Raw genomic sequence first — 25,685 nt, 5'->3', positions numbered from 1 at the left:
TTGCGCACCCATCTCGCTTAAGAGGCCGGGGGCCAGCGCTGTCCGGAGACACTTCCACCTACTTGCATCCGGGGGTGCTTTCGAACTGCTAGGTTGGCAGGCGCTGGGACCGAGCAATGGGAGCACACCCTGCCGCGGGGATTCGAACCGCCGACCTGATGAGTGGCAAGTCCTAGGCGCTGAGGTTTTACCCACAGCGCCGCCCGCGTCCCGCTCTACTACTACATGTCGCTGCTACTACATGTACCCTAAAGGTAAAGGTACCCCTGACCATTAGGTCCAGTCATGGACGACTCTGGGGATGCGCGCTCATCCCGCTCTATAGGCCGAGGGAGCTGGCGTTTGCTGCAGACAGCTTCCGGGTCAAGTGGCCAGCATGACTAAGCCGCTTCTGGTGAAACCAGAGCAGCGCATGGAAATGCCCTTTACCTTCCTGCCAGAGCGGTATCTATTTATCTACTTGCACTTGATGTGTTTTCAAACTGCTAGGTGGACAGGAGCTGGGACTGAACAACAGGAGCTCACCCCGTTGTGGGGCATGTAATTTTTCCTGGTCGCAGGAAATGGCATCTCTCCAGAGGGAGGCTCCCTTGTCTCTGTGAAATAGTTCCTCTATTCCCTCCCATGCAACAACAAACCTGCAAAAAATACCCAATATTTTCCTTGAAAGCCTCCTACCAGAGATGTCAAGCTCTTTAGTCGAGTCGGAATTTCACAGAAGGCATCAGCTATGTATGATAGCTTTCTAAACCCAAGTCCGCCTCAATTTCATAAAGACTTTGGGATTTAATTTAAAAGAGTAAAACAAGTACATGGGTAAGGGGTGCTAGATCTTAACATCTAATGATCGGCACGCTACAGAATTGGCAAAGCCAGTTTTTAAAGCTGCGGTCAAGAGCAGTGTGCTTTAAACTGTTCCAAAAATAAAAAGACACATAAGCTGAAAATTCCAGTGATGTATGACTGTACTTAAGTTTTAAGTGGGCATGGCACTGTTAACATTCTGTTGCTGTGTACCGAGTCAAATTAAGGTCAAGCACTCTGAACTTGTTTGTAAGAAGCCATTAGCTAGGTTGAAAATTATCCATTTTCATGGATGGTGTCAATCATCAAATGCTTCTGTTACACAGCCTCTCAGACATGATTCCCCCTCCCCTTTTCCACTTCCACAGAGAAGATGCTTGTTTAACAGGTCCCTTCTGCTTGCTTATCTGTTACAGATTCATCACACTGCTCTACGGTTTTCATGACACACAAGTACAACTTTGTTCTGCTATTTCACAGTGCTGTGTTTAAACTAGTTCAAACACATACAATTATTCAGGCTTCAACTCGCTTATACATGTGTAATATTATATTGCCAACCCCAGCCTGTGTGTTTCATTAAAATCATTCAATTACGTTCATCAAGCACTGCTTGTAGGCACCCACAATCATTTTCATAGGGTGGACGTCACATTTAAGCTAACAAAGGCTGCATACCAGCTAAGTCCTTAATGTGTAATTCCGTGGCTCCTTTTGTTTTGTTAAGGACAGCTAGTCTTTACTGCTACACGTCCCACAGGGAAGGATCTCAAAAGCAAGACCCTGAGATCTGCTTGTCTGCCTGGGAAATATTAATGAGGAATAGCTATTAAAACACAAATAATATGTGTAATTATTCTTATTTAATATAGAGGGTGTGTGTTTTTTTTAAAAAAAGAAACAGCAGGCATACAAAACTATTAAAAAGTTATATTAAAAATCATTAAAGAATGTCAGGAATCTCTGCTTGATTATGGCTTATGTATTCTTAATGTAATACTTCACATTGCGGGAAATCTGATTTTTAAAAAAACAATATTTCAGTCAAGCGTACATAATCAAGGTTTGTCTTTGTTTTGTTCAGTAAAATATGTAATTCATCTGAATGTATGATAAAGTACTTGTATGTTCAGTGGAAGTCTTGCACAAGGACTTTTAGTTGCTCAATGGAGCTTCTCCCTATCTCCTACCCCAGTGGCTCTGGGGGTGTCAAGAGAACCCCCAGAATAGAGAAGAGAGGAGAGGGGGAGTGTTCTATTTAACAAGCCACAGTTGAAGGACACTATTGCCCAATTCCTTATGCATTTGCCCATGTGCCTGAAGATTCACCCCATTGCTTACCAGTTTGCCCAATCTATAAGGACTTAAGAACAGCCTTGTTCAAAGATTTATATCTCCCAGTTGAAAGTTTGATTGGGCATTTCATTAAATTTTTATTAGGAGACAGGTTCCCCGGCACCTCCGGAAAAGTAGCCTTTTATGCCTTTGGTGTGGCAATTTTAAGGAGAAAGGTTTGTGGGAATGTTAAGTGAAACTCTTCATGGGGCAAACTCTTATCTGACAAAATGCTGGTTTTAACAATTATTTTAATTATGCAATGTATTTTAATCTGTTTTATGTATTTGGTTTTGTAAGTGCTTCAGCTACACAAATAAATAATATTCGTATTCATTTAGCAAGCTGGATTTTTTTGGAACATTTTAAAGAAAGCAACGTTGAACTCCACCTGATATCTTTACTCCAATCATCAATATCAAGTAAAGAAGGAAATGAGACAATAGACTGAAACTTGCACAAACGGTATGCGTAATCATGGGCAAGTTCTTGATTTTCCATCGCTCATTTACATCACTCCAATATATGATGGAACATTTAATCTTGAGTCTGGTTGAGTCATACCTATCCACCTATACACACGTGAACCTTCACCTCAGTTCAGCACATGTACCTTTCATTCAGATTCCACAAAAAGCTTAACCTAGAAATGATAGGTATCCATTCAACAGAGTCCGCCTCCCACCTAATACCCTTCTACAAGAGACTTACTAGAGGTGTGGCACCAAAATCATACAAGGGAGAGGTGGTAAGCTAGGGGAACATGTCTAGAGTTTGGCATAGTCACAAATAACAAGTAGATGACAGCTGTAAGTTTACTTTTAAAGGGAAATCTACTCAACCACTTGCTTGCTCATTTTTTAAAAAAAAACAAACACTAAAGGTTGTAATCATGCAGGTAGACCTGACACTTGTTCCTATCCATAAGAAGGTCTACTCATTTGAACAGAAAAGACCATTTCTTTTAAGAACTCCAAATAAAGAAGTGTTTATTTATGTATAACCATGTCAACTCAATTTAGGCTGGTTTAAAAATTAACTTGCTGACAAGAGTATATGCCAGTTTAAAATATGACTGGAAAGTGGTAAACAAGAAGGGTTAGCTTTAACGCTGGAAAGCCACTGTTGTGCTTTTACTCACCGTCTGGTGACTTCTGTCACAGTAGCGCAGTCCAAAGTAATCTATCTCCACGAGGTTTAAATGCCGGAATACGTAGCCTAGGACAACCGACCCTTTCGTTGACTTCTGTGGGAAAGAATGTACAGAGTCTTTTCATACAAGTGGTTCAGTCTTTTGTTAGCTGCACAGTGCCATTCATGCATTCAGTTAGCTTTGTCTACGAAAGGAGGTTGTTTTATTAGTTAGAAACAGCCTTACTGTCTTCATAACTAAAATCTCAATGACCCTTATATACTCTCTTTAGCTATTTTGCAGAAATGAGCAAATACACTTGTGTGTTACTCAGCATCGATATTTTGAGAGTCATGTATTTATGTTATCAAACTGCTATTCTGTGACCTGCCGTAGTCCTGCACTCTAGGTTTGCATATGCATGTCTTCAAAGCTTTGCCATTTCATTTTGTCCAAGCAGGAAAAAAGGAGGGGAATGGTTTGGGGCTCAACTCTAAGTTTCCCTGTAGGGTTAAAGAAATGCTAGGGCAGGTCACACATCACCTGCTTTCTCAGTGCAACGTAACACACAACTATTTCATGAGCAGACTACAGGCACGCATCACTGTCTGATATTGCTGAGGCTAATCTTTATTTATGAATCATAGAATTGTAGAGTTGGGAAGGGACCCTGTGGATCATCTAGTCCAACCCACTGCAGTGCAGGAATATGCAGCTGTCCTATACGGGGATCGAACCTGCAACCTTGGAGTTACAAGCACCATGCTCTAACCAACCAGCTGTGCAATGTCCAAGTGTCAACTGCCAACTGGAATGTTTCTAGTTATGGGAACTTTTATCACACAAATGTGGAGAAGTGCAAAATCCAAAGGATAATTATGTAACAATCTGCACCTTAGTCCAGATGGTGCAGACCAGGACTGGAATTCACAGAAACCTAATTTCTCAAGCATTTCTACCACCAGACAGAGAAATAGTTTTTATAATGAGCTAAGAAATTACTTTCCATGACAAATAAATAAATGTTACAGACTAAACGCAAGAGGGAGAGAGAGAGAAAGAGAGAAAGAGAGAAAGAGAGAAAGAGAGAGAGAGAGAGAGAGAGAGAAAGAAAGAAAGAAAGAAAGAAAGAAAGAAAGAAAGAAAGAAAGAAAGAAGCTGTTTCTAAACTTACACAATCTTCTTCATACTAAAGATCAAACTTGCTAGAGGCTTGCATTCTTAAAGGGAACAAGTTTATTTGAAATACCATCAGTAATGCTTTCAAGAGCGAACAAAGAATTGTTCAAAATGAGTCATAGGGCCATGCTTTATGGTAACAAGACTATAAACCAGAAAGGCAGGTTTCTACCAGTTTTATAAAATGACAGCTAGAACCTTCAGAGAAGATCTAGTTTTCCTTTTGACAGAAAATGAAATTGAACCATTAAAATACTGCAACGCACAAATCTGTTTTAAAAGGTGAGACCAGCTTTTATAAAGCTCTAAAACAAGTCTGACAAATCAAGGTTAAGTGGTTCTGAGTATTCATGCTGCACACAAAATATAAATATGACAAACCCCAGATCTGTAAATGTAGCAGAGGCTCAATGTCTTTAACAGGTGCAAGGCCATCAAAAGTTGACAAGCGCAAATTTCACAACACTAAAACCACAAAAAACACAGTTGGTAAACTCAGAGAAGAGTTAAAAAACATGGTAACCTGTTGCAATCAACCACCAGCGAAGGCCTGGGAACACAGACCTGCTTTAAGAAGAGACCAAAATGTCACTGAGATCCATTTTCACTAATTGTACTTCCTTGGCTATTGATCCTCCAGATCAGGGTTGGGGAACCTGTGACCTTCCAGATACCTGGAGCTGCAATCCATCAACATCTGGAGGGCCACAGGCTGCTTATCCTTGTTCTAAAGTGAGTCTTCAACAAAAAATACATGAACAGAATCGACCAAAGTTCCCTACTCGGCTGATGTGATCTTCCCCTACAAGCCAGATACCCATGCAACTTTCAGCAATACTGCCTGTTCCTACACACAGTTAATCTAAGGCAGGACCAGCCACAAATTGCAGAGTAATTGCATTATGAACCTTCCAGGTATGCCTGGGGTTTGCCAGGACTCCTGTGGTGGCAAAGGGAGGAGTGTGTTTGCATCAGCAGGAGAGAAATTTTGCAAATGGCACCCTAAAGCATATCGCTTAACCCCTTAGTCCTCATTCCCAACAGAAAAGTAAACCTCAGTACACATGATTAAGGTGCTTTTGTTCACTTCATTCCTTGTTGCACGTTCCAGATTTGAGCCTTTGAGTAGGTTCAAAAATTCAGTTCTACAGCATACCCACAACTCTTAGTATGATTAAACCTTATGACAGATATAGTTAAGCACATAAAAATAACTGATCTAAGGGAATGATAACAAGGCTAGACCACAACTTGCAGACTGCATGTTCAAGCAAATAGTTTTAATTTAATAATGGTTAATATTGCAAATATTTACCAAGACAAGGAGCTAGAGCTTAATTAGCTGGATACATGTTCAAACAGAGAATAAACTAATAGACATTTATATGTATATTTGTTTCTCCTGCTGGCAACTCGTCTCCCAATATGCATAGATGTTAACAAAGAAAACCGCAGTGCGAATACATCCATGATTAGAATCTGCTTTACACACTAAGGATAATCATTTAGTTCACATTTTCATATCTAATCTCTTACTCCACAATCCAGTACTTAATTTAATTTTGCTAGACCAACCTGGTAGCATCCAGCTGTTTCAGACTGCAACTTCCATCAGCCTCAGCCAACACGGCTGTGAAAATAAATCTAGCCAGATATTTTGACTGATGTCAATATGTCCTGTAGTGTTTTTTTAAAGATTGTATTAACGCCTAAAGTGGGGAATGAACAGTTATCTTAGCTATAGAGTCATAGAAATGTAGAGTTGGAAGGTATCCCGATTATCATCTAGTCCAACCCCCTGGAATTATTTTGTGGGGAGGGGGGATAAATCAGTTCTGCCTCTTATTAAGTATGTCTCCTTCTTCCAGGAGGTTTGCTGATTATTGAAATATACACAACGCAAATATCAAGAGACTTCTTATTTGCTTTCAATAACCTTTCCTTTAACTTGTGAGAGCATAGTTTCATCCCTAGAGGCAAATCATCTACTCCAGAAAAATTCACCAGCAATTAGTAAATAATGGAGAAATGATCCGTCCTAAACAAACCAACACAACGGCCCACTTGGCACCTAATGAAAAACCCAACCAGGGTTAAGGATGAATGAGCAACCGTGCAGGTACACAGAATGAAAATCGTGTCCACGTCACTCCTTGGGATGTGGAGTTTGCACAGTTACATTCCAATCACACTCAGTGGAATTTGTTTCTCTCCCCCCCCCACTTTTGTATTGCGCCAAGGCACCGTGTCAACTCATTTTGAACATCTCTCATTTTCAAAAATGTCCATAAGACACAGAGGATAGGGATGGTCAGTACGAAAAACAGAACACAAAATCCAGCTGGAGCACATGAAATGAGTTGCATAGTTCTGTGGGTCTAGGTATATGTAGGAAAGCTACTTAAACACCAGGTAGCTTCCCTACATATTTTTACTTTGAAATGACAATTGCTCTCACATGCATCTCGAGGACTGAGATGCTTTTAATTAATCAACCAGGACCTCAGCTCACTTAAGACTTTTGAATGCTTAACCTCTTGTGATCACGTTCAAGATTTCTTTATTCACAGAGCTAATGAAAAATGCATTACCCTCCAACACTTAGACCAACAGACTCTTGGGGTTAATTAATAAAACGCTCTAGGCAAATCTACCCTTTCTTTAAATGGATTAGGGTTTGTTGTATTCTGTAAACCTTATCAGTTATTTGAATATATTGTTTTATTCAACAGATATAGAAGGAGATCTAAAACATCAAAAAATGCCCTTAGCAGTGAAATACTAACATTGTTTCGGTAGATATATATTTGATAAATAGACACAACAGCTAATTAATGCCAAGAGGCCCACACACCCATTGATTGTAGGAAAAGAAAACAAACAAGCAAACCTGGGGAGCCATCTAGGTCTACTTTTAATTACGGTTATAGGCTTGTTTTCAGGAGACTGTCCATGAATACTTTGTATGCCTAAAGTATTTTTCTTGGAATAAGTTGCAAATGCCACTGACTAAGAACCTTGGTTTGTGCACAGGGCAAAAATAATTTGGGAATGTTTTCACACAGAATACCGGTAACTACATTGGAAGCAGAGTTAGTGAAAGCAAAACTTACAAAGCAGTCACTACCAAGGGATTCACATGTTTTGTCCTGACACCAAAGCCTCAACCAATAATCTGGTGTTGAAGTGTGCTGGGATTAGAAATGTGGAGGCCCAGAATTGGGGTGCAAAAAATAGGAGGAATAACATTTTTTTTCCCAGGGGGGGTTTTCCAGGACCTTCACATTTCTAGCCAGGAGGAAGTAGGATTTTTCCCATTTCTTTGCCAGGGGATCTCTAATAACAGCTGGAATAGGAGAGGACAGAGGATGAGGAAAGAGCTGCGAGTGAAGGGGAGCCCTTTCTCCATCCTCTAGACCCATTAGGAAACTCAACAACCTGCTATACCTAGTGTGGAAAGTGCAACTGAATGGGACGCAGCTGAGGTCTGCCTAAAGCAGCACCATCCATCCTGGGCCTGCCCATAAAAAGAAAGTGAGTGACGGGGAGTGATGTTTGTTGTTCCAGGAACCATTGTGAGACTTCTGTGGGTGAGTTGGGAGTTTGTTTGGGCCCTGGGTGAGAATTTGGAGGCTGAGATGGAGAGCGTGTCGGAAGGAAAATGAGTTGCATCAATGTAACATTTTTATACGTAACTGTGTATTTTTGTAATATTTTGTTTAATTTTTGTCCGTTGTTGCTTCAGTTTTTTGTACACTAAAGATATTTTTAATACATTAGGCGGTATAGAAATTAAATAATCAAATATGATAATAGTTACTGGGACCATTTACTGAAAAAAAGTATCACTTTAATTGAAAATTCACAGACAATTTAGTTCTTTCAGCAGGAGTCCCTTATCCCAAACATTAATTTAATATGGGGTTCATCTGTACAGCTCGGGTGAGACTAGCTTTCCTCAAAGTGATAGTATTTTAACCACCAAATCTGAGGGGGCCCATGAAACACACCAAAACAGAGGGAGAATTCAATTCACTGTGAAGCTTATAAATCAAGGAAAACCTGGATTGAAACCCCGCTGACAAAATGTTATGACTACAGATTACTACTTGAAGGAGGAACCTATATGCAGCTACGGAATGTTTCAATCAACGTTCTAAACAGATTTAAAGTAGGAAATTTCATATAACTCCTTTCCTTTAATTATCTGTTAAGAGTCCTTAATTTTGCCGCCTCTTGTTAAAAGGAAAGACTACCACAATATTTGGTCTTAATGGTTCTCTTTCCTTCTCTACATTACTAAATCAAGTATATCAAGGAGTCTTTCTCCACAAGAGCAGATTTAAAGGTAGTAATGACTTCTGCATGATGAAGAGAGGGCACCTACTTACGGAACACAAATATATATATAAATAAACTGCGTCTTTATTTTGCAACTGAAGGTCAATAGCTTGTCATAAATTACAGCTTTTAAACCAGGGCATTCCATGTTTTATATGTCTTACAATGTATATAAACTGATGAGACAAAAACATAAATAAGAATTTATCCATTGAGACTGAAGACTGCATGATACAACATGATACATCATGTTAATTAACCACATTTCTCTCTGCCCTCCTGAAGACTGCTTCAGATACACGCTTACAAGAACAAAGCCTGCAAATTTTCCTAAGTGTGTACATCCAAAGCATAAATTCCATAGGGCTCCTTTTCACTGGTGTATGGCTGAAAGCAGGTTTCTGGAAAACCACAAACATCGTAAAACAGGCTATCACAAACACTGGGGGGTGGGTGGGCTAGGCAAGCACAACAATTTTCCAAGGAAGGCCAAATGTACGTAAACCGAGAAATATTTGCAGCGTATTTTCCAAAAGGAAGCTGTCCAACTTCTATCACAGCAGAATATGCTACTGGCCAGTAGATACATATAAAACAACAAAATATGTTCTTGAAAATGATCTCTAGACATTTCCCCCCCATTTAATGCTTACAAATTAATTCAAATATGATCTATATTCTATGTGCTTTCAGAATCAATAACATCATTTCATTCAGTTGTGACCTTACCAGCAACCTAGCCTGCAGTAATTTTATTAAGCCAAACCATCCTGTAGTTATGTCAAGACCGATTATTTTCATGGCAATGCACAGCTACAAAAATGAGGAAATAGCAGCACAGAAGAGTCCATTCCTTCTTCCCTCTGTCTTTCCTCTCCCATACACTGCAATTACCAAGTGCCAGCATTGTAAATGCAAACTAAAATCAATGCCACATCAGATTTTATCCTTTACTATTAGGAACCTAGGATGTGGCTTTACACCATTGGTCTGTCTAGCTCTGAACTGTCTACACAGGCTGACTGCTGATTTCTAGCATTACCCTCCTTGATTGAACCTGGCAACTTTCACATGTGCTATATTATTAAGTCATGGCACCTTTCCCTGAAGCAGGAGACACAAACTCCCCCAGATACCCACATGTCTCCCCACAACTTACTGGCTTTGTGTTGAATATTGCACCTGTGTTGAATATTGCTAGATCACAGCCCTGCCACATCGATTCACTCCGCCCAATATTACAATTTCAACGTTTTAAATATTAAATCACACACTAATCACACATTAAAAGAAATCTTAATATTGAATATCTCTTAAATCCATACTCATACTCATAGTCAATAATCAATAACCAATACAGTTCTGACAATATGGTTCTACCATATGAAGAAAGAGATTGTCGGGGGGGGGGGGGACTATGGTCATTTGTTTACATGTTCTGGCTGAATTATAGTTCCAGGAATATTGCAGGTTAGTGCAGGTTAGTGCTATTGCTTTTGTAAGGAGGAAGCCAATTTTGATAATGATAAAGTTCAGGTTGTTCAATGAAAAGTCTAGGTATATTTACTAGGTCCTAAAACTGGTGGACACAGGTGGCGCTGTGGTCTAAACCACAGAGCCTAGGGCTTGCCAATCAGAAGGTTGGTGGTTCAAATCCCCGCAATGGGGTGAGCTCCCGTTGTTCGGTCCCAGCTCCTGCCCACCTGACAGCTTGAAAGCACGTCAAAGTGCAAGTGGATAAATAGGTACCGCTCTGGCGGGAAGGTAAACGGCGTTTCTGTGCGCTGCTCTGGTTCGCCAGAAGCGGCAGTCATGCTGGCCACATGACCCGGAAGCTGTTTGCGGACAAACAACGGCTCCCTCGGCCTATAAAGCGATATGAGCGCGCACCTCCAGAGTCGTCCGCAACTGGACCTAACGGTCAGGGGTACCTTTACCTTTAAAATTGGTGCAATTCCTTTATCAAATGCAAGTATAGAAGCTGATGCATGGCTTGTGCTTCTTGATTCACTTTTCTTAACTAATCTGCTGCTCTGTATTTGCTTCAGCACAGGTATCTGTCAGAGTCATTACTGCCCTTGCAACAAGTCTTAGGCACACGAGTGTACTCCATCTTTAAAATGGGTAAGTTGTAAAAGCCTTTCTAAACAGGCTAGAATAAAATATTCATTGTAGAAATATGTGAGTCCTTGATATTGTAATATGTTACATACAGGCATGCTATCTCTTTGAGGGTTGATGTCTGTGGATGTGATCATATGCTTGAGTGATGGCTCTACACTTATTTCTAGTTCTTGTGTTATTTTCGTAGCACATTGCACTAGTCTGGATTATGACAGTTTGACGGAGTCTCATCATTGGGGGTGGGGTTGAGGCCTGTCTACCTTTTGAGTTAGAAGTCCACTCGATTTCATTTCACTCCAAATTTATGCATTAAGTTCTGGGAAACCTATTTCCACAAATACACATTACCTGAAGAATGCTCAGCTGTATCCCCATATCGGTTGCATCAGGTGAGCATACCTTTAGTAAACTGAAACTCATAAAGGATTACTTAATATCTACCACAGGGAAAGAAAGGTGATACCACCTTATTATACTTTCAGCACAATATAAGCTTGCTAGCTAGCCAAGCCTTTTTTGACAGTTAAATTTATAAGTTTGCCGAAAACAAGGAACAAGTCATTCAAGTAGGTTAAGTTCAAATATTAAATGATTAGTTATTATAATAAAAGACTTCATGGTTGAATTACTCATTTTTAATTCTAGTAATTTAATTTTAGCAATTGTCAATGCTTATAGAAACTACAATGGATTGCAATTTGCAGGTGTTGTAAGCAATTCCTTGTACATTCCAATAAAGAACCTTTGTGACTCTAGTGGACTGGTATTCATGTTTATTAATGATTTTATCATCATGAAATGCCACCTATTAAACTATGATGAATATGTTGTGTTATTCCATGCAACTATGGTATATTTTCTACGTGTAGCTTGGGAGGTGGGGCGGGAAGAGAAAGGCCCCAAGACTACGTTTTGCCCTGGATCCCAGGTTCTTTCTCTCTCTCTGCAGCCCTGTTTGTATGCACATGTGCTAACAGTTTAATATTGCTGCTATAAACACAAGCTTAACGTGCATTACAGCTGGTGCAGATGTTGGCACTCTTCATCTTAAGCACTTGTGAGCTGTATAGTGGGTTTCCCATCATATTTATCCAGATTTAAACCCTATTAAATTCAACAGGACTTGTTCCCAATGAATATGCTTAGGATTAAAACCTTGAATTGCACTTATATTTTTTTACTGGGAAGTAAGCTCAATTAAACAGTGGGATTTACTATCAGCTAGGGATATAAAGAGCAAGCTCTTTAGTTTTTCAATAACTTGGGAGGGTAATAGATCCATCTCCCAATATCAGGGTGCTGCACAGAAAGCATGTTTATTCCCTAAGAGCACACAGCACAACTTTGGTTATTTACTAGATAAGGACTTCAAGCGCATACAGATGCACTTACTAACTGGGGCCACGGTTATTTTCCGTTGTGGATTAGATTTGGTTTCCCTACAGCTTTACTCACTAAGCATACTTGCTATGAATTCAGTGCTGGTTTCCTCCCCTCCTGAGTGACAGGGGGCTGGCTTTTAAGAGAGACCACCTACAGTACCTGGTAACATGCCAAGCGCTGGCTGGCGCCATCAGTCAGCTGCAAGGCAACACTTGGGGTACCCGATGGCACTGAGGAGGGCTGTTCTTCTGACAATCCTCAGCCCCTCCTTTACATCTAAACCTTAAACTCTGAACCCACTGGGACCCTCCCCTGGATCAGAGTCCTCTAGCTCCACAAGTCCCTCCCACTTCTCCTCCTTGTCCAACCAATCCCATAAATATGTTCCCACAGGGCTCATGACAGCCAGTTCCATGCACAGATCCATTTTATTAGATGAAAGTGGCAGTGTTATAGTAGTAAAGTCTTGATGAAAAGTCTTCTTTCCCTTCCTGACAAACAGGTCCAACTATGCCAAACTTAAACTGCAAAGTCTTGCGTGACGGAAAACGTGAAGATGAAAAAAAGCAACACAGGAACAGAAAGAAAGTCCTTCCATGCCAACATGCAAACAGCAAGGGAACAAAAAAAACAAGCGCTGTTGTTGTTAACGGTTTCCAATAATCATAAATCCATGTATTGTACATGTTTTCAGATGCAGTTTGATAGTATGTTTTTAAATGTGCTTCCTGAGTGTTAATGGAGGGGAGATTAGAACCCTTTTGTATGTACACAAAGGGAAATGTATGCATGTTTTGCCTTCCCATCTACCCTGGTGTGCAAGAAAATGAGGCAGGAAGTTTGTTTACTTTTCATTCAAACATCTTTTCAAATCGTTCACAGTGGCATGTTATTACAGCAGACAAGTGGGGGGTTTTTCACACCACATTCTTTTGTATCCCTAATCTAAGGGAACAAGGTTATAGTGCTTCAACCCAGTCAACGAAGTGCCATACCATTTGCTTATCAAAACTTTTGTATCCAATATGCTTGATGTGCAGCAGTTTTATTAAAGGAGACAGCAACTTCCTCACAGGCATGATAATTCCACATCATGCAAAACATAATGAGCCAGCATAGCTACGACTGAACTGATTACATTAGTCTTAAATTTAATCGCAGACTGCCCAAAACAGTTAGCCGTTGTTACTCCATTGTAAATTGGAAGACACAACCATTGTTCAGAAGACTGTTAGCAACTGTTGAATGACCAAAGGTAACAAGTACAGGTGACCCACTCAATCACATCATGCATAAACTCCCCCCCTCCCCACTAAAAACTCAAAATATATTTTAACTATATAGAGAGCTTCAAGTAAACTTTTTAAGAATTCCTAATTTTACTGTAAACAAGCATCAATCCCTTGCCCTATTACTATCAAGTTTAGTGAAGAGAAATTACACAGCAAATAAGTTTGTATGTAATTTGTGAGGAAATAGGGGTGAGAACAAGAGAGAGAAAAAGCAAACTGAGCACATTTCTTGAGAAAATTCATTATACAGCACTTAAACATGCTGGTCTGCAATTTGCAAGTTTATGAGAGTTTCTGCATTTATAATACATTCCCTCATCACGGGGAAGAAATGAAAACCTTATGAAAGGAATAATTACGAGTGTATGAGTTCTGTTCATAATACTGAGCAATAAGAAATGTCAACCCAATTATGAAACTATGGAAGCAAAACTTGAGGAGAAAATACAGCAGTGGCTCAACTGCTGCACAGAGAATCCTTCAAATTAAACCACTAAATTAAATGGGTATATGGAGTGTTAGGGGAGGGGTAGCACTTCTGTTGGGGGATTTGTCTGACTTCACCCCCAGAGGTGCACTCCATTGTCTCTCGAAACAGACAGATGCCTATGATTATGATGATGATGATGATGATGATGATGATGATGATGATGCCAGTATGGCATTAAATGAAACTTCTACAACTTTAAAACTAAGCTTTTACTTTAATTACCATATGGCTAAAGAATTGTATAGCCACCCAAGCTCACGAAACTGATGAAAATATTTTTATAATCTGTTTCTTGATGATAATTAACCGTGTGATGTAGATAAGAAGCATTGTTTAAGAAACTAAACGTAAAGGCAAGATGAAAACAAGAACCCAGAAACAACACTACCCGCATGGTTAACAGATTTTTCAAAGACTGCTCTTCAATCTCTTTTTAAACTTAAAAACCATATTAGACTAATCAAATCATAGAACTGTAGAGCTGGAAGGTGCTCTGAGGGTCATCTGGCCATTAACTAACATGTAACATAATTATAAAAGTTGCACAATTATAACAATGCAGTAATCATGAGTTGTGAATTGCTACTAACAAATCTCACAGACCTTGCAACAATAGTGCATGCTACCAAAGCACAGCCACCATATTAAATACAGTAACTGCATGAACAGGAGTGGTAAAATGGTTACATGGAGCATTTAGTTGCTATTTTCTGCCATATTCTCTGCCATTGCATCTTTGTGTCAGCACTGTCCGGTCCTACCAGTTACTACAAGCTTTTCTTGCTATACTGTGCAAGATCAAGCCAGGGTTTGGTCAACTTGAGACCTAGGTCTACTTGGATACACTGTCATGAGTTCAACATCCAAACAATATATGCATTTAAACAGGCAGTGTCCATCATATTAGAGGGAGGGGGAACATTGGCTACTGTCTAATCATTCATATACTTGGAAGTATATGTAGAAACCATCTGGTCACAATTGCCCACACCATCTTAAGTTTTCTTATAATTAAGAAATGACCTCAGGCTTGGAATTCTGATCTGAGATTGCTGCATCATTATGCATTGAAGAAAAGAGAAGTACCGTATGCCCTTTCCTTTCTTTGGCACACAATTTACAAGTGTCAAATCTTCCTGGAAACAAAAAATGCTGTTGTTGATACTTCTGGATTTGTGGGCAAGGAACTCAGAGAAATTCTGATTTGTTTGTTTTCCAATGTGCCAACCAGAACACAGAGTTTTTCTTAGCTAATCCTCTGGCTGGTGGCATACTAGTGAAAAAGTAACCAGTTGTTATATTCCATGCAAAACCCTATAAATATATTAAGACCATTAACAACTAACTTATAGATTTATCCTCCATTAATTTGTCTAACCCTCTTTTAAAGCCATCCATCCAAGTTGCTGGCCATCACTGCCTCCTGTGGGAATGAGATAGTTAAAGTATGGAACAATGTTCTGGGCTAACCATCTGTGGACATGACGAATGAATTATGGCTTCAGCAAGCAGCATTTTGCAGTCATTTTGACTCATAGCACATTATATGCATGGCTTTTCAGGCTTCTCTTTCCAGAAACGGTAAAAACATCATTTCTTTGCTCAGTGCAGGAAGTGATGGCTGAAACATGACATGGCAATTCACACCTCGTCATGGTTGAGAACAACCTGGAACATGGAATTGTGACACAAAATTTTTACTTTTTTCAGTGTGTTAAAGTCAAAGTCAATTACAAAACTGTGCACCATTATTATTATTATTATTATTATTATTATTATTATTCTCAATAAAATACTTCTCTTAGCTCATTGCTGTTGGTCTGTAGAGCACCTTGCATGGGCACTCCACTATCTTGATTGCTGAACCCAATTACTCACACTTAGTTCCCTTAAGTTTGTTGTTGTTGTTTAGTCGTTTAGTCATGTCCGACTCTTCATGACCCCATAGACCAGAGCACGCCAGGCACTCCTATCTTCCACTGCCTCCCGCAGTTTGGTCAAGTTTGGTCCCTTAAGTTTAAAATGTGCTAATTCTGGGACAGCCTCCTCTGGAAAAGAGCCAGGACAGGTCCCCCAGTACAATAGTTGAGATAAATACCCTCCAGTCCTTCATGTTCTGGAAGAGCTTATTCCCTGAACATGGGGAAGTAGTTTGCAGACGTGTGTAGCAGGGCTGGGCAACGTCTAGGTTTCAATATTATGATATATCCCCAGCTTAACATGTCTGAAATATGGATGGAGCTATGTAGAGGCATTGGCTGACTTCACAGTGTTTCCCGTATTGTGATTTTTGCCGGCGCCTGTTCTTGTGATTCACTGCTCCTTGCATGAGGCAGGGAAGAGCAGAGCCACAGGGGCTGCAGGAATCAAGAGAAGTATTGGCTGGCTTCGTGGTTCTTTCCCACATTGCGGTTTTTGCGTAGCACATACACACATTATATTGCCTGGTCAAAAATTGCTAAATCTATATATGAGGAGATGGACTTCACACCCAGCCCTAGTGTGTAGACATACTTGTCCCAAGCAAGTATGCTAGTACCTGGAAGTGTCTTAGAGGGCATTCCCAAAGAGTAACACTTGTCGTGGCCTGAAGAAGGCATCTCCTCTACGTACCTGGATGTGTGGACTTATAAGTAAATGGTGTTGCTGGGAGGCCCATGTCTCATCATGAAAACTATGGGTGCCACAATTACACAAAAATCACTTGAAAGTCTAGTCACTCCCCTCCGCCCCACTTCTCCTATCATCTGCAGAGAACTGCATTAACATTGGGCATTTCTCATCTACACCAATCTTGCTTGGAGGTGCCAATCTTTCCAAGGGAAAAGCCTGACAAGTACGAAAGAAGCATACATACGGGACATTCCCTGCAAGATACATTTAAATGACCTGACATAACTCAAGTCGGCCTTTTTACCTCCAAGTTGTACCTTCACCACCCACTGTATCTGCTTTCTGAAGACCTACATAGCTGACGATCCTTACAGGGAAACTTCAGCAATTTCTTCCACTGAAGTTATTTTACAAGCAGAAGGAATGAGAAAGCAACTGCCAGACCTCCTTATGCCAGGATCTTACTTATGAAAGAGAATGGAGTGCCCTGGCTTGCCTTTTATCCTGCTGCTGGCATTGGAAACTTTAAAGGATACAAGATAATAGTTTCAAAAACAGACAAAGAAGATATGGGATTCTGGCTTGAAGTTATTTCATGGTATTTAGCCATTGTTAATTCCGTCTCCTTGACCAAAGAACTGGCAGCACACTAGATATTCCAGATTAGCTTGCAGTCTTGCTGCTTCTACTTTTGAACAAAGAAAGCATAGAGCAATATGAATTATCTGTGTCATAGGCTAAGAAAAAAAAATACCCGGCACCTTTTAAAGGTTTTATGCTTTTCAAGGCATCTGCTTTTGTATCCCTTGTCTGTATGCCCTTCCAAATATTATTATTTTCAGTTGACTTATGAGCAATCCTGATTCCTATTCATTTCAGTGCATCTGGGAAGAGGGAGGCGGGATCCTGCAATTTTCACACAAAGAATGTTCCAGGTTTCTTTAAGCATCTACATATGTTTGCTTGCCTACATTTGTGTCACTTTTTGCATATAAGAAAGTCCACTAGCGTTTGTGGGTAGCTAAATTAATTGTGTTCGTGGGGTTCCCCTAATGCATGGTCTATGATATAGCCCCTACATCCTTTAATACAGCTCTTGGTTTTGGGAAGCATTCATATATTTACTACTTGGCTTCAATAATATCATGCAAGAGGGTTAATCTACCGCAACAATTATCACCAGATTGGAAGCATGGGGGGAAACTGCCATAGAAGAATTCTTATGCCATGCCCTCAGTGAACTTCTTCTCAGTTATTCTGTATTTAACTTAGGGCTTACCCAGGTGATAGAGAATAAATGCTCCCCATCAGATGCTATCATCTGCACAACAGGTCCAAAGCAATTATTCAAAGATAATTCTTGATAATAGCTCAGTTGGTAGAGCATGAAACTCTTAATCTCAGGGTTGTGAGTTTGAGTCCCAAGTTGAGCTGAAGATTCCAGAACTGCAAGGATTGCGCTACATGACCCTCATAGTCCCTTCCAACTCTACAATTCTCTGATACATGTTATTACAGTGGTACCTCGGGTTAAATACTTAATTAGTTCTGGAGGTCCGTACTTAACCTGAAACTGTTCTTAACCTGAAGCATCACTTTAGCTAATGGGGCCTCCTGCTGCCACTGCGCCGCCAGAGCACAATTTCTGTTCTCATCCTGAAGCAAAGTTCTTAACCTGAAGCACTATTTCTGGGTTAGTGGAGTCTGTAACCTGAAGCGTATGTAACCTGAGGTACCACTGTACTAAAGGGAGGGAGGAAAGCTTTGCAGGTGGACGGACAAGATATGCCAGCAAGGGAATATTTTGCAACTTTAAAAATATCCCTTCCCTAATGGTAACTTTGTAGTGTTACACATATGCACATTCATGCTTGCAGCCCTGCAGTCAGTTTAGTCATCAATCTAAGCAATTGCAGAAAACTAGGAACCTGATCATGAGACTGAATAAAAAAAGCAACGTGGGAACTGGCCTTAAGGTCCCATGACAAATCAGCTGCAATAGAATTTATGGAAAACTCCAAACACCCACACAAACCACAGTCCAATTCATCCTGTCTCTCTAACAATGGCATAGTTTTCATTATAATTTGAAGAAAACTGCTATCATACTGGCTCTTCAGAGAACAGGTGGCTAATAATTAATTTTAAATACAGAGGTTAAAGAGATACACAGAATGCAAAACACTCCATTTTACTCTCTTGTTAAGGATGCAATTTAAGAGCAGAATCTCCATTTTAAAAAATCAGTGGTGCAGTTAAGCTTAACTCTCATTTTTGACACCAGAATGAAGACCAGTGTGCATGTTAATACAGCTTAATTAAGAGCAGATTTTTACCATTTTAAGACAGAAGCAGCTGCTACTGACACTGATAAAGAAATGTTTGCCTCTAAGCTATGCTCTCTAGTGCTGTATACATGGGAACTAATTAAAATTTGCTTTCAGAAAGAAGCTTCTTGACAATCAAAGCCATTTGTTGCATTTATTCAATAATACTGAGTTTATAATCCCCTCTGTAGGATTGTATGATATTTTTCTAAGTACGTACAATGAATTTCTTCTGATTTTGCTTTCCATGTCCCCCATAATGAAAAGTAAAACACAGAAACAAAAAAACAATTTTGTTCTCACTTGCCTGCAAGTAGATACAGGCTGTGAGGCACACAGATCATTTTTTTAGCCTTTAAGCTCTACAAGGAAAAGGAGAGTGGAACCAAAAGGTACTTTTCTTTTCCATGAGTTTTGACAACTTTCTCTATGGAGAAGGTATGATACATATTTGAGAAGAGGCTGTTTGCCTGTTCACCTGTTCCACAGAGAAGTATGCAGAGTCCAGAGAAAGAACTGAGTAACCTTTCCCCATCCTTGGGACCCCCTGGGAAGTTCACAAACCTACTGTACCTTAAACGGGTGTGGATATTCAACAGAATGTATTGAATATGTATATGAGCTAGTTCTCCATACTGCTGACCTAGAAATAATGCAAGAAGGATCCAAAGGAGGAAAAATTTGTACATTTCTAAATATTACAGTGGTACCTCAGGTTACATACGCTTCAGGTTACATAAGCTTCAGGTTACAGACTCTGCTAACCCAGAAATAGTACCTCGGGTTAAGAACTTTGCTTCAGGATGAGAACAGAAATCGTGCTCCAGAGGTGCGGCGGCAGCAGGAGGCCCCATTAGCTAAAGTGGTGCTTCAGGTTAAGAACAGTTTCAGATTAAGAACAGACCTCCGGAAAGAATTAAGTACTTAACCCGAGGTACCACTGTATTCTAAAAACAAAACAAAACCCAGTGCGTTCCTCCCCAATCCCAAAAAAGTATTTGATCAAAAGTGGAAGTATTATTCTCTCTTTTTTTTTTTTCCTTTTATATATATATTTTTATTGGTTTTTACATTTTTCACATTATCACATGTATATAATCACAAAATAAATTCCCGATTACCCCCTCCCCCATGACTTCCCCCAACTTCCCTTTCTGGTTTATTACATACTAACTTCTCCTGCTTACTGACTTATCCCTCAATGTGATCATCTTTAAATGAAACATTGTATTTTCTGAACATTTTAACCTCATCTTTGTGTTTCTTAATTTGTTTTGTTGATTGTAAGTGTTTAGTCAAACCCTGCAAGTGAGTCCATTTCCTTACATTGTTTCTGTATTATTCTCAATGTGATTGAAAGAAGAAAAGCTTCACGAATCTGCATTACTATGCAAACTGTCTTAATACAACTATCCAAGAGGTCTCTGAGTCCTCTGATAAGCATTCTTCCAGGCAGGAATAGAATAACAGAATCTTGGAGTTGGAAGGGATCCCTGGGGTCATCTAGTCCAACCCCCTGCAATGCAGAAATCTCAGCTCAAGCATCCATGACAGATGGCCACCCAACCTCTGCAGAAAAACCTCCAAGGAAGGAGAGTCCACCACCTCCCGAGGGAGCCTCTTCCACTCCTGAACAGCTCTTACCGTCAGAAAGATTTTGAATGCTTAGTCGGAATCTCCTTCCTTGCAACTTGAAGCCATTGGTTCCAGTCCTGTCCTCCAGAGCAGGAGAAAACAAGCCTGCTCCCTCCTCCATGTGACAGCCCTTAAGATATTTGAAGATGGCTATCACATCTCCTCTCAGTCCCCTTTTTTTCCAGGCGAAACATACCCAGCTCCTTCAAGTGCTCCCCATAAGGCTTGGTTTCCAGTCCCTTGATCATCTTGGTTTCCCTCCTCTGCACACATTCCAGCTTGCCAACATCCTTATTAAATGGTGGTGCCCAGAACTGGACACACTATTCCAAGTGTGGTCTGACTAAGCCAGAATAGAGTGGTACTATTACCTCCCTTGGGGACGCAGGTGGCGCTGTGGGTTAAAGCCTCAGCGCCTAGGGCTTGCCGATCGAAAGGTCGGCGGTTCGAATCCCTGCGGCGGGGTGCGCTCCCGCTGCTCGGTCCCAGCGCCTGCCAACCTAGCAGTTCGAAAGCACCTCCGGGTGCAAGTAGATAAATAGGGACCGCTTACCAGCGGGAAGGTAAACGGCGTTTCCGTGTGCGGCTCTGGCTCTGGCCAGAGCAGCTTCGTCACGCTGGCCACGTGACCCGGAAGTGTCTCCGGACAGCGCTGGCCCCTGGCCTCTTAAGTGAGATGGGCGCACAACCCCAGAGTCTGTCAAGACTGGCCCGTACGGGCAGGGGTACCTTTACCTTTATTACCTCCCTTGATCTGGACACTATACTTCTGTTGTTGCAGCCTAGAATAGCACTTGTTTTTTTTGTTGCTGCAGCACACTGTTGACTCATGCTAAGCTTGTGGTCCACCAAGACCCCCCTAGATCCTTTTCACATGTACTGCTAGTAAGCCAGGTGCCCCCCCCCCAGCCTATACTTGTACATCTGATTCTTCCTGCCTAAGTGCAGAACTTTACATTTTTCTCTATTGAGATTCATTTTGTTAGCTTGCGCCCAGTTCTCCAGTCTGTTACGGTAAATTTGAATTCTGATTCTGTCTTCAGCGGCATTAGCTACTCCTCCTAGTTTGGTAATTAATGAGTACTCTTTGGGTTCGATCAGTCAACCAGCTACAAATCCACCTAACAGTTACCTTGTTCAACTCACATTTTACCAGATTCATCGTGAGAATATCATGGGGAACTTTGTCAAAAGCCTTACTGAAATCAAGACACACTATGTCCACAGCAATTCCCTGATCCACCAAGTTTGTAATTCTATCAAAAAAAGAAATCAGATTGGTCTGGCATGACTTATTTTTGAGAAACCCATGCTGGGCCTTAGTCAGCAAAGTATCCTTTTCTATATGCTCACAGACCGACTGTTGAATTATTTGTTTTAGGAGCTTCCCTGGTACAGTGGTAGCTCTAGTTACGAACTTAATTCGTTCCATGAAACAGTTCTTAACTAGAGGCGTGCTTTCGCTAATGGGGCCTCTTGCTGCTGCTGCGCCGCCGGCACACGATTTCCGTTCTCATCCTGGGGCAAAGTTCTCAACTCAAGGTAACTCTTCCAGGTTAGAGGAGTTTGTAACCTGAAGCATTTGTAACCTGAGGCTTTTGTAACTCGAGGTACCCCTGTATTGATGTCAAGCTCACCGATCAGTAGAAGAGGAGTGTTGAGTGCTCTAGGCACACCAGTTCATAAAAATTTACAACTGTAAGCTACAGCATGACTGAATTCCTGTACAGATCTCTGCCATTTAGACTAGCAAGATCTGCTGTCAGTAGCAGAGTTCCAATAAACGATGATTTCTCCAAAACTCCCACACTATCAATGTCATCATCCTTGCACCATCATTCCCTTTTCGCACACACTTTAGTGCCAAGCTAGTCCGGTTATCATTAAAGCAACTAAAAATCACCTTTTTTTGTTATTTTACAGTGAATAGCAAGGTGTGGGACCTGAATCAGGACAAAGGGGATTAGACGCTCTAACCCTTTAACCCCCTGCTATGGTTTTAAACTAGATCAGGTCCCCATTCCTGTTATTTGCATCAGGAAGAAAGCTGCTATTAGTGCCAATGGGAGCTTTCCTCCAATACAAATAGGTGTAGACTGCCAGTCTTGGTTGTGCCCATGATCTGTATCATAGCACGTTCTCCACCATTCATGCAGTTGCTCTACACAGGAAGATCCTATCTCAACAACTCTTGTAAGTTATCCCTTTAAAAGGGCCTATAAACATAGAGCACATGCATGCATTTTTAATAAAGTCAAGAGCCGTATCAAGAATACTTTCAGTATTCAGTGGGCAATCTGAAGACCAATTAAGAGTACAGCTGTGATTTTATGCATACTGACTGGGGAGCAGGGGTGCCAACTTTAATAATATATTGCAGGGGCCCAGGTAAGCCCCGCCCTGCAAAATCGATCACATGCACATACTCTATTTGAATGGCAATGCCCATTAACTTGGGGGGGGGAGCGGCTCCCTCAAATATTTTATTGGGGGAGCCGAAGCCCCCTCGGCCCCTAGGAGTTGGTTCCTATGCTTGGGAGCGACTCCCATTCAAATCAGTGGGACTTACTTCTGATGAAATACACACAGGATTGGGCTGCACGTGCAGTTTAGACATCCAGATTAGACAATGGATTTCAACTTCGGAAATGAGTGAGATCATAAATTAAATAGTGAATTTTGCTCTGCTACCAACTTCTCCAATGGCTTAGAAGTACCTAGATCAAAAGCAGATGGTAAACCACACTGGATTTCGACAGGCACAACATTTCACACTAACCCCTTTATAATATTCTTCATTGCAAAACACAGACAATGGGTTATGTTGTTTGTTTTTCATTCTGCATTTGACTGATCTGTTCAAAGTGGAAACTTGCATGAAAGGATGCTGATCTTAGCTAGGGCTTTTAGAGTAGAAATAGCAGTAAATTAAGGGAAAGTGAAAAGATTCTCTGAAGAAAGGCGTTACACGAAGGGAAGGGAAGATAAAAGACACTGTCTGCATTTAAAACTATTTTCTTCTTGCACCTTGAGAATATATTACTACATATAATTAAAAGCTTTCAACCAAACATCCACGGCTTTGCATTTCTTTTCTTGAAAATATCTGAAGAAGGTGAGACTTAAGAATTTCAGAGATTTTGTTTAAACTTCAAAGATTTTGTTTGGGGAGTTTTGTATTTTTTGTTTTTCTCACTGGGATTGATCCAAGTCTATTGTGGCCCCGATTTTACATCTGCTCTTTGAAGACGTTTCCACCACATGTCAATACTTCTGTTTCCATGACACTGTCACATCTTACTTCAATTGTGCAAATGATTCTGTGCATATCTTCAAAGGTAATCTCATCAGACAGAGTTCTTCAGAGGCTTGCTAGGCAAAGATGTTCTCTCTTTTTTTAGATAAAAGAAAACATCTTTGTTCAGAAGGTCCCCAGGTAAACATATTCAGATGGATCACTTTCCGATGCACCACATTCAAAACTTCTACCAATGGTGTCTAGATATAGAACTGACCTGAAATGAATTAACACCAGAAATTAAATATTCCTCCATCTATGGCTAAGTGTAAATTTTCATTTTGCTCAGAGTGCAAATATGTATGCAACTATATTTGTCATCTAAACTAAGTGCATCAATGTATACATGTCTGCCCAAAACAACTAAAGCTGTTTTGGACAACCTGTGGTAAGGAAACAGAATATCACCAGCAATTCTTGCCACTAACCTCCACATGTTGACCATTGTTTTGGAAACAAAAAAACTATATGCTCATAAACTGTACCCAGAATGGATCTTGCCATAAGATTGGGTTAGGGACACTGCAGTCACATGCACAAATATGCATTTACATCTTGTAACACATGTAGCTTTGTTCACAAAGGAACAATGCTGGAAATTAGGAGCAGGAACAGCAAATATTATTCTGTACTCCCTTTACACATTGACTTTACACCTACTTATAAACTTCAAGGAAGAGCCATAGCTCAATAATAGAGCACATTTTTCACATGAAGGAAGTCCGTAAGAGCCTCTTAGAAATAACCTAGTTCATACTAGAAAAGACCTGATTCACACCACTATGTCCAGCATGTTCGTACCATTAGTACAGGTTTTCCAAGCCGACGCCTCCACCCAGTAAGAAAGCTTCCAAAAGGAGAGCTATATCAAGATCCAGCCATTACACTATTTTGCTTGGAGAACGGAAATGCACATTTGGCCCTTAAGAAACAAAATTAACTGAATAGCAGCTTGAGAATCTAAAATGACCACAACAATTGTGCCAGCACTAAAGTCAAATGGTAAGGAAAGACTGCAGAGCTTACAAGCACACTGTAAGGCACTTAAACAGTATCGTTATCTAGTTCTTGTGATTAATTGACTGCTGAGTGTTCTTGCTGAGGGCAAAGTGTTTGCAAAACTCGACCTTGCCAAAGCATATTGACAGCAAATTATCAATGCTACTGTTACTGATTCCCAAGCAATCATCACTTTCCTAAGGAGTTAAGAATCTTCAATTCCAGGTACCATATTTTGATACTGTACCACTCATTGGATTAAGAAAGGATGGACTTCCAAAGTCTCCAGAAAGTCTCCTGTTTTGTTTTGATAAATTAGGTATCCACACTTTCATTTTTAAATGTTTCTAGTATTTACCCTAACTGATGTGCAATTGATGATGCACCAAGTTGAAAAGCAAACTAAGAGTTACTTAATTTAGAACTACTCTATTCTGAATTTAAAAATGTAAAGTGTAATGCTGGCGCTCAACAAAAGAGCTTTAAAAACTCTCTCAAGGCAAATCTTTAAAAATGTAGTATAAACACCAACAACTGGGAAACACTGGCCTGTGAGCACTCCAATTGGAGAACAGCCTTTACCAAAGGTGTCATGGATTTTGAAGATGCTCAAACTCAGGATGAAAGGGAGAAACATGCTAAGAGAAAGGTATGCTTGGCAAACCTTCACCATGATCAACTCCTGCCCAGAATCCTATGTCCCCACTGTCAAAGGACATGTAGATCCAGAATT

General features: G+C 40.5%; 1 protein-coding gene across 6 annotated transcripts in view; it reads right to left on the bottom strand.

Annotated features, from left to right (window-relative positions):
- Positions 1-25,685, bottom strand: part of EPB41L4A (erythrocyte membrane protein band 4.1 like 4A) — a gene marked incomplete at its 3' end in the record, with an annotated part of 99,541 nt that overhangs the window by 59,472 nt on the left and 14,384 nt on the right. For all 6 annotated transcript variants that reach the window (XR_013843538.1, XM_079995519.1, XM_079995515.1 and 3 more), the window contains one exon: positions 3,281-3,385. Coding sequence is in view for 5 of the 6 variants with exons in the window: in XM_079995519.1 (XP_079851645.1) it covers positions 3,281-3,385 (105 nt within the window). The remainder of the gene's footprint in view (positions 1-3,280; positions 3,386-25,685) is intronic.

Source organism: Podarcis cretensis (genome assembly GCF_951804945.1).
Source record: "Podarcis cretensis genome assembly, chromosome: 11".
NCBI classification, from domain to species: domain Eukaryota; kingdom Metazoa; phylum Chordata; class Lepidosauria; order Squamata; family Lacertidae; genus Podarcis; species Podarcis cretensis.
This window is presented reverse-complemented; position numbering and strand designations above follow the sequence as displayed.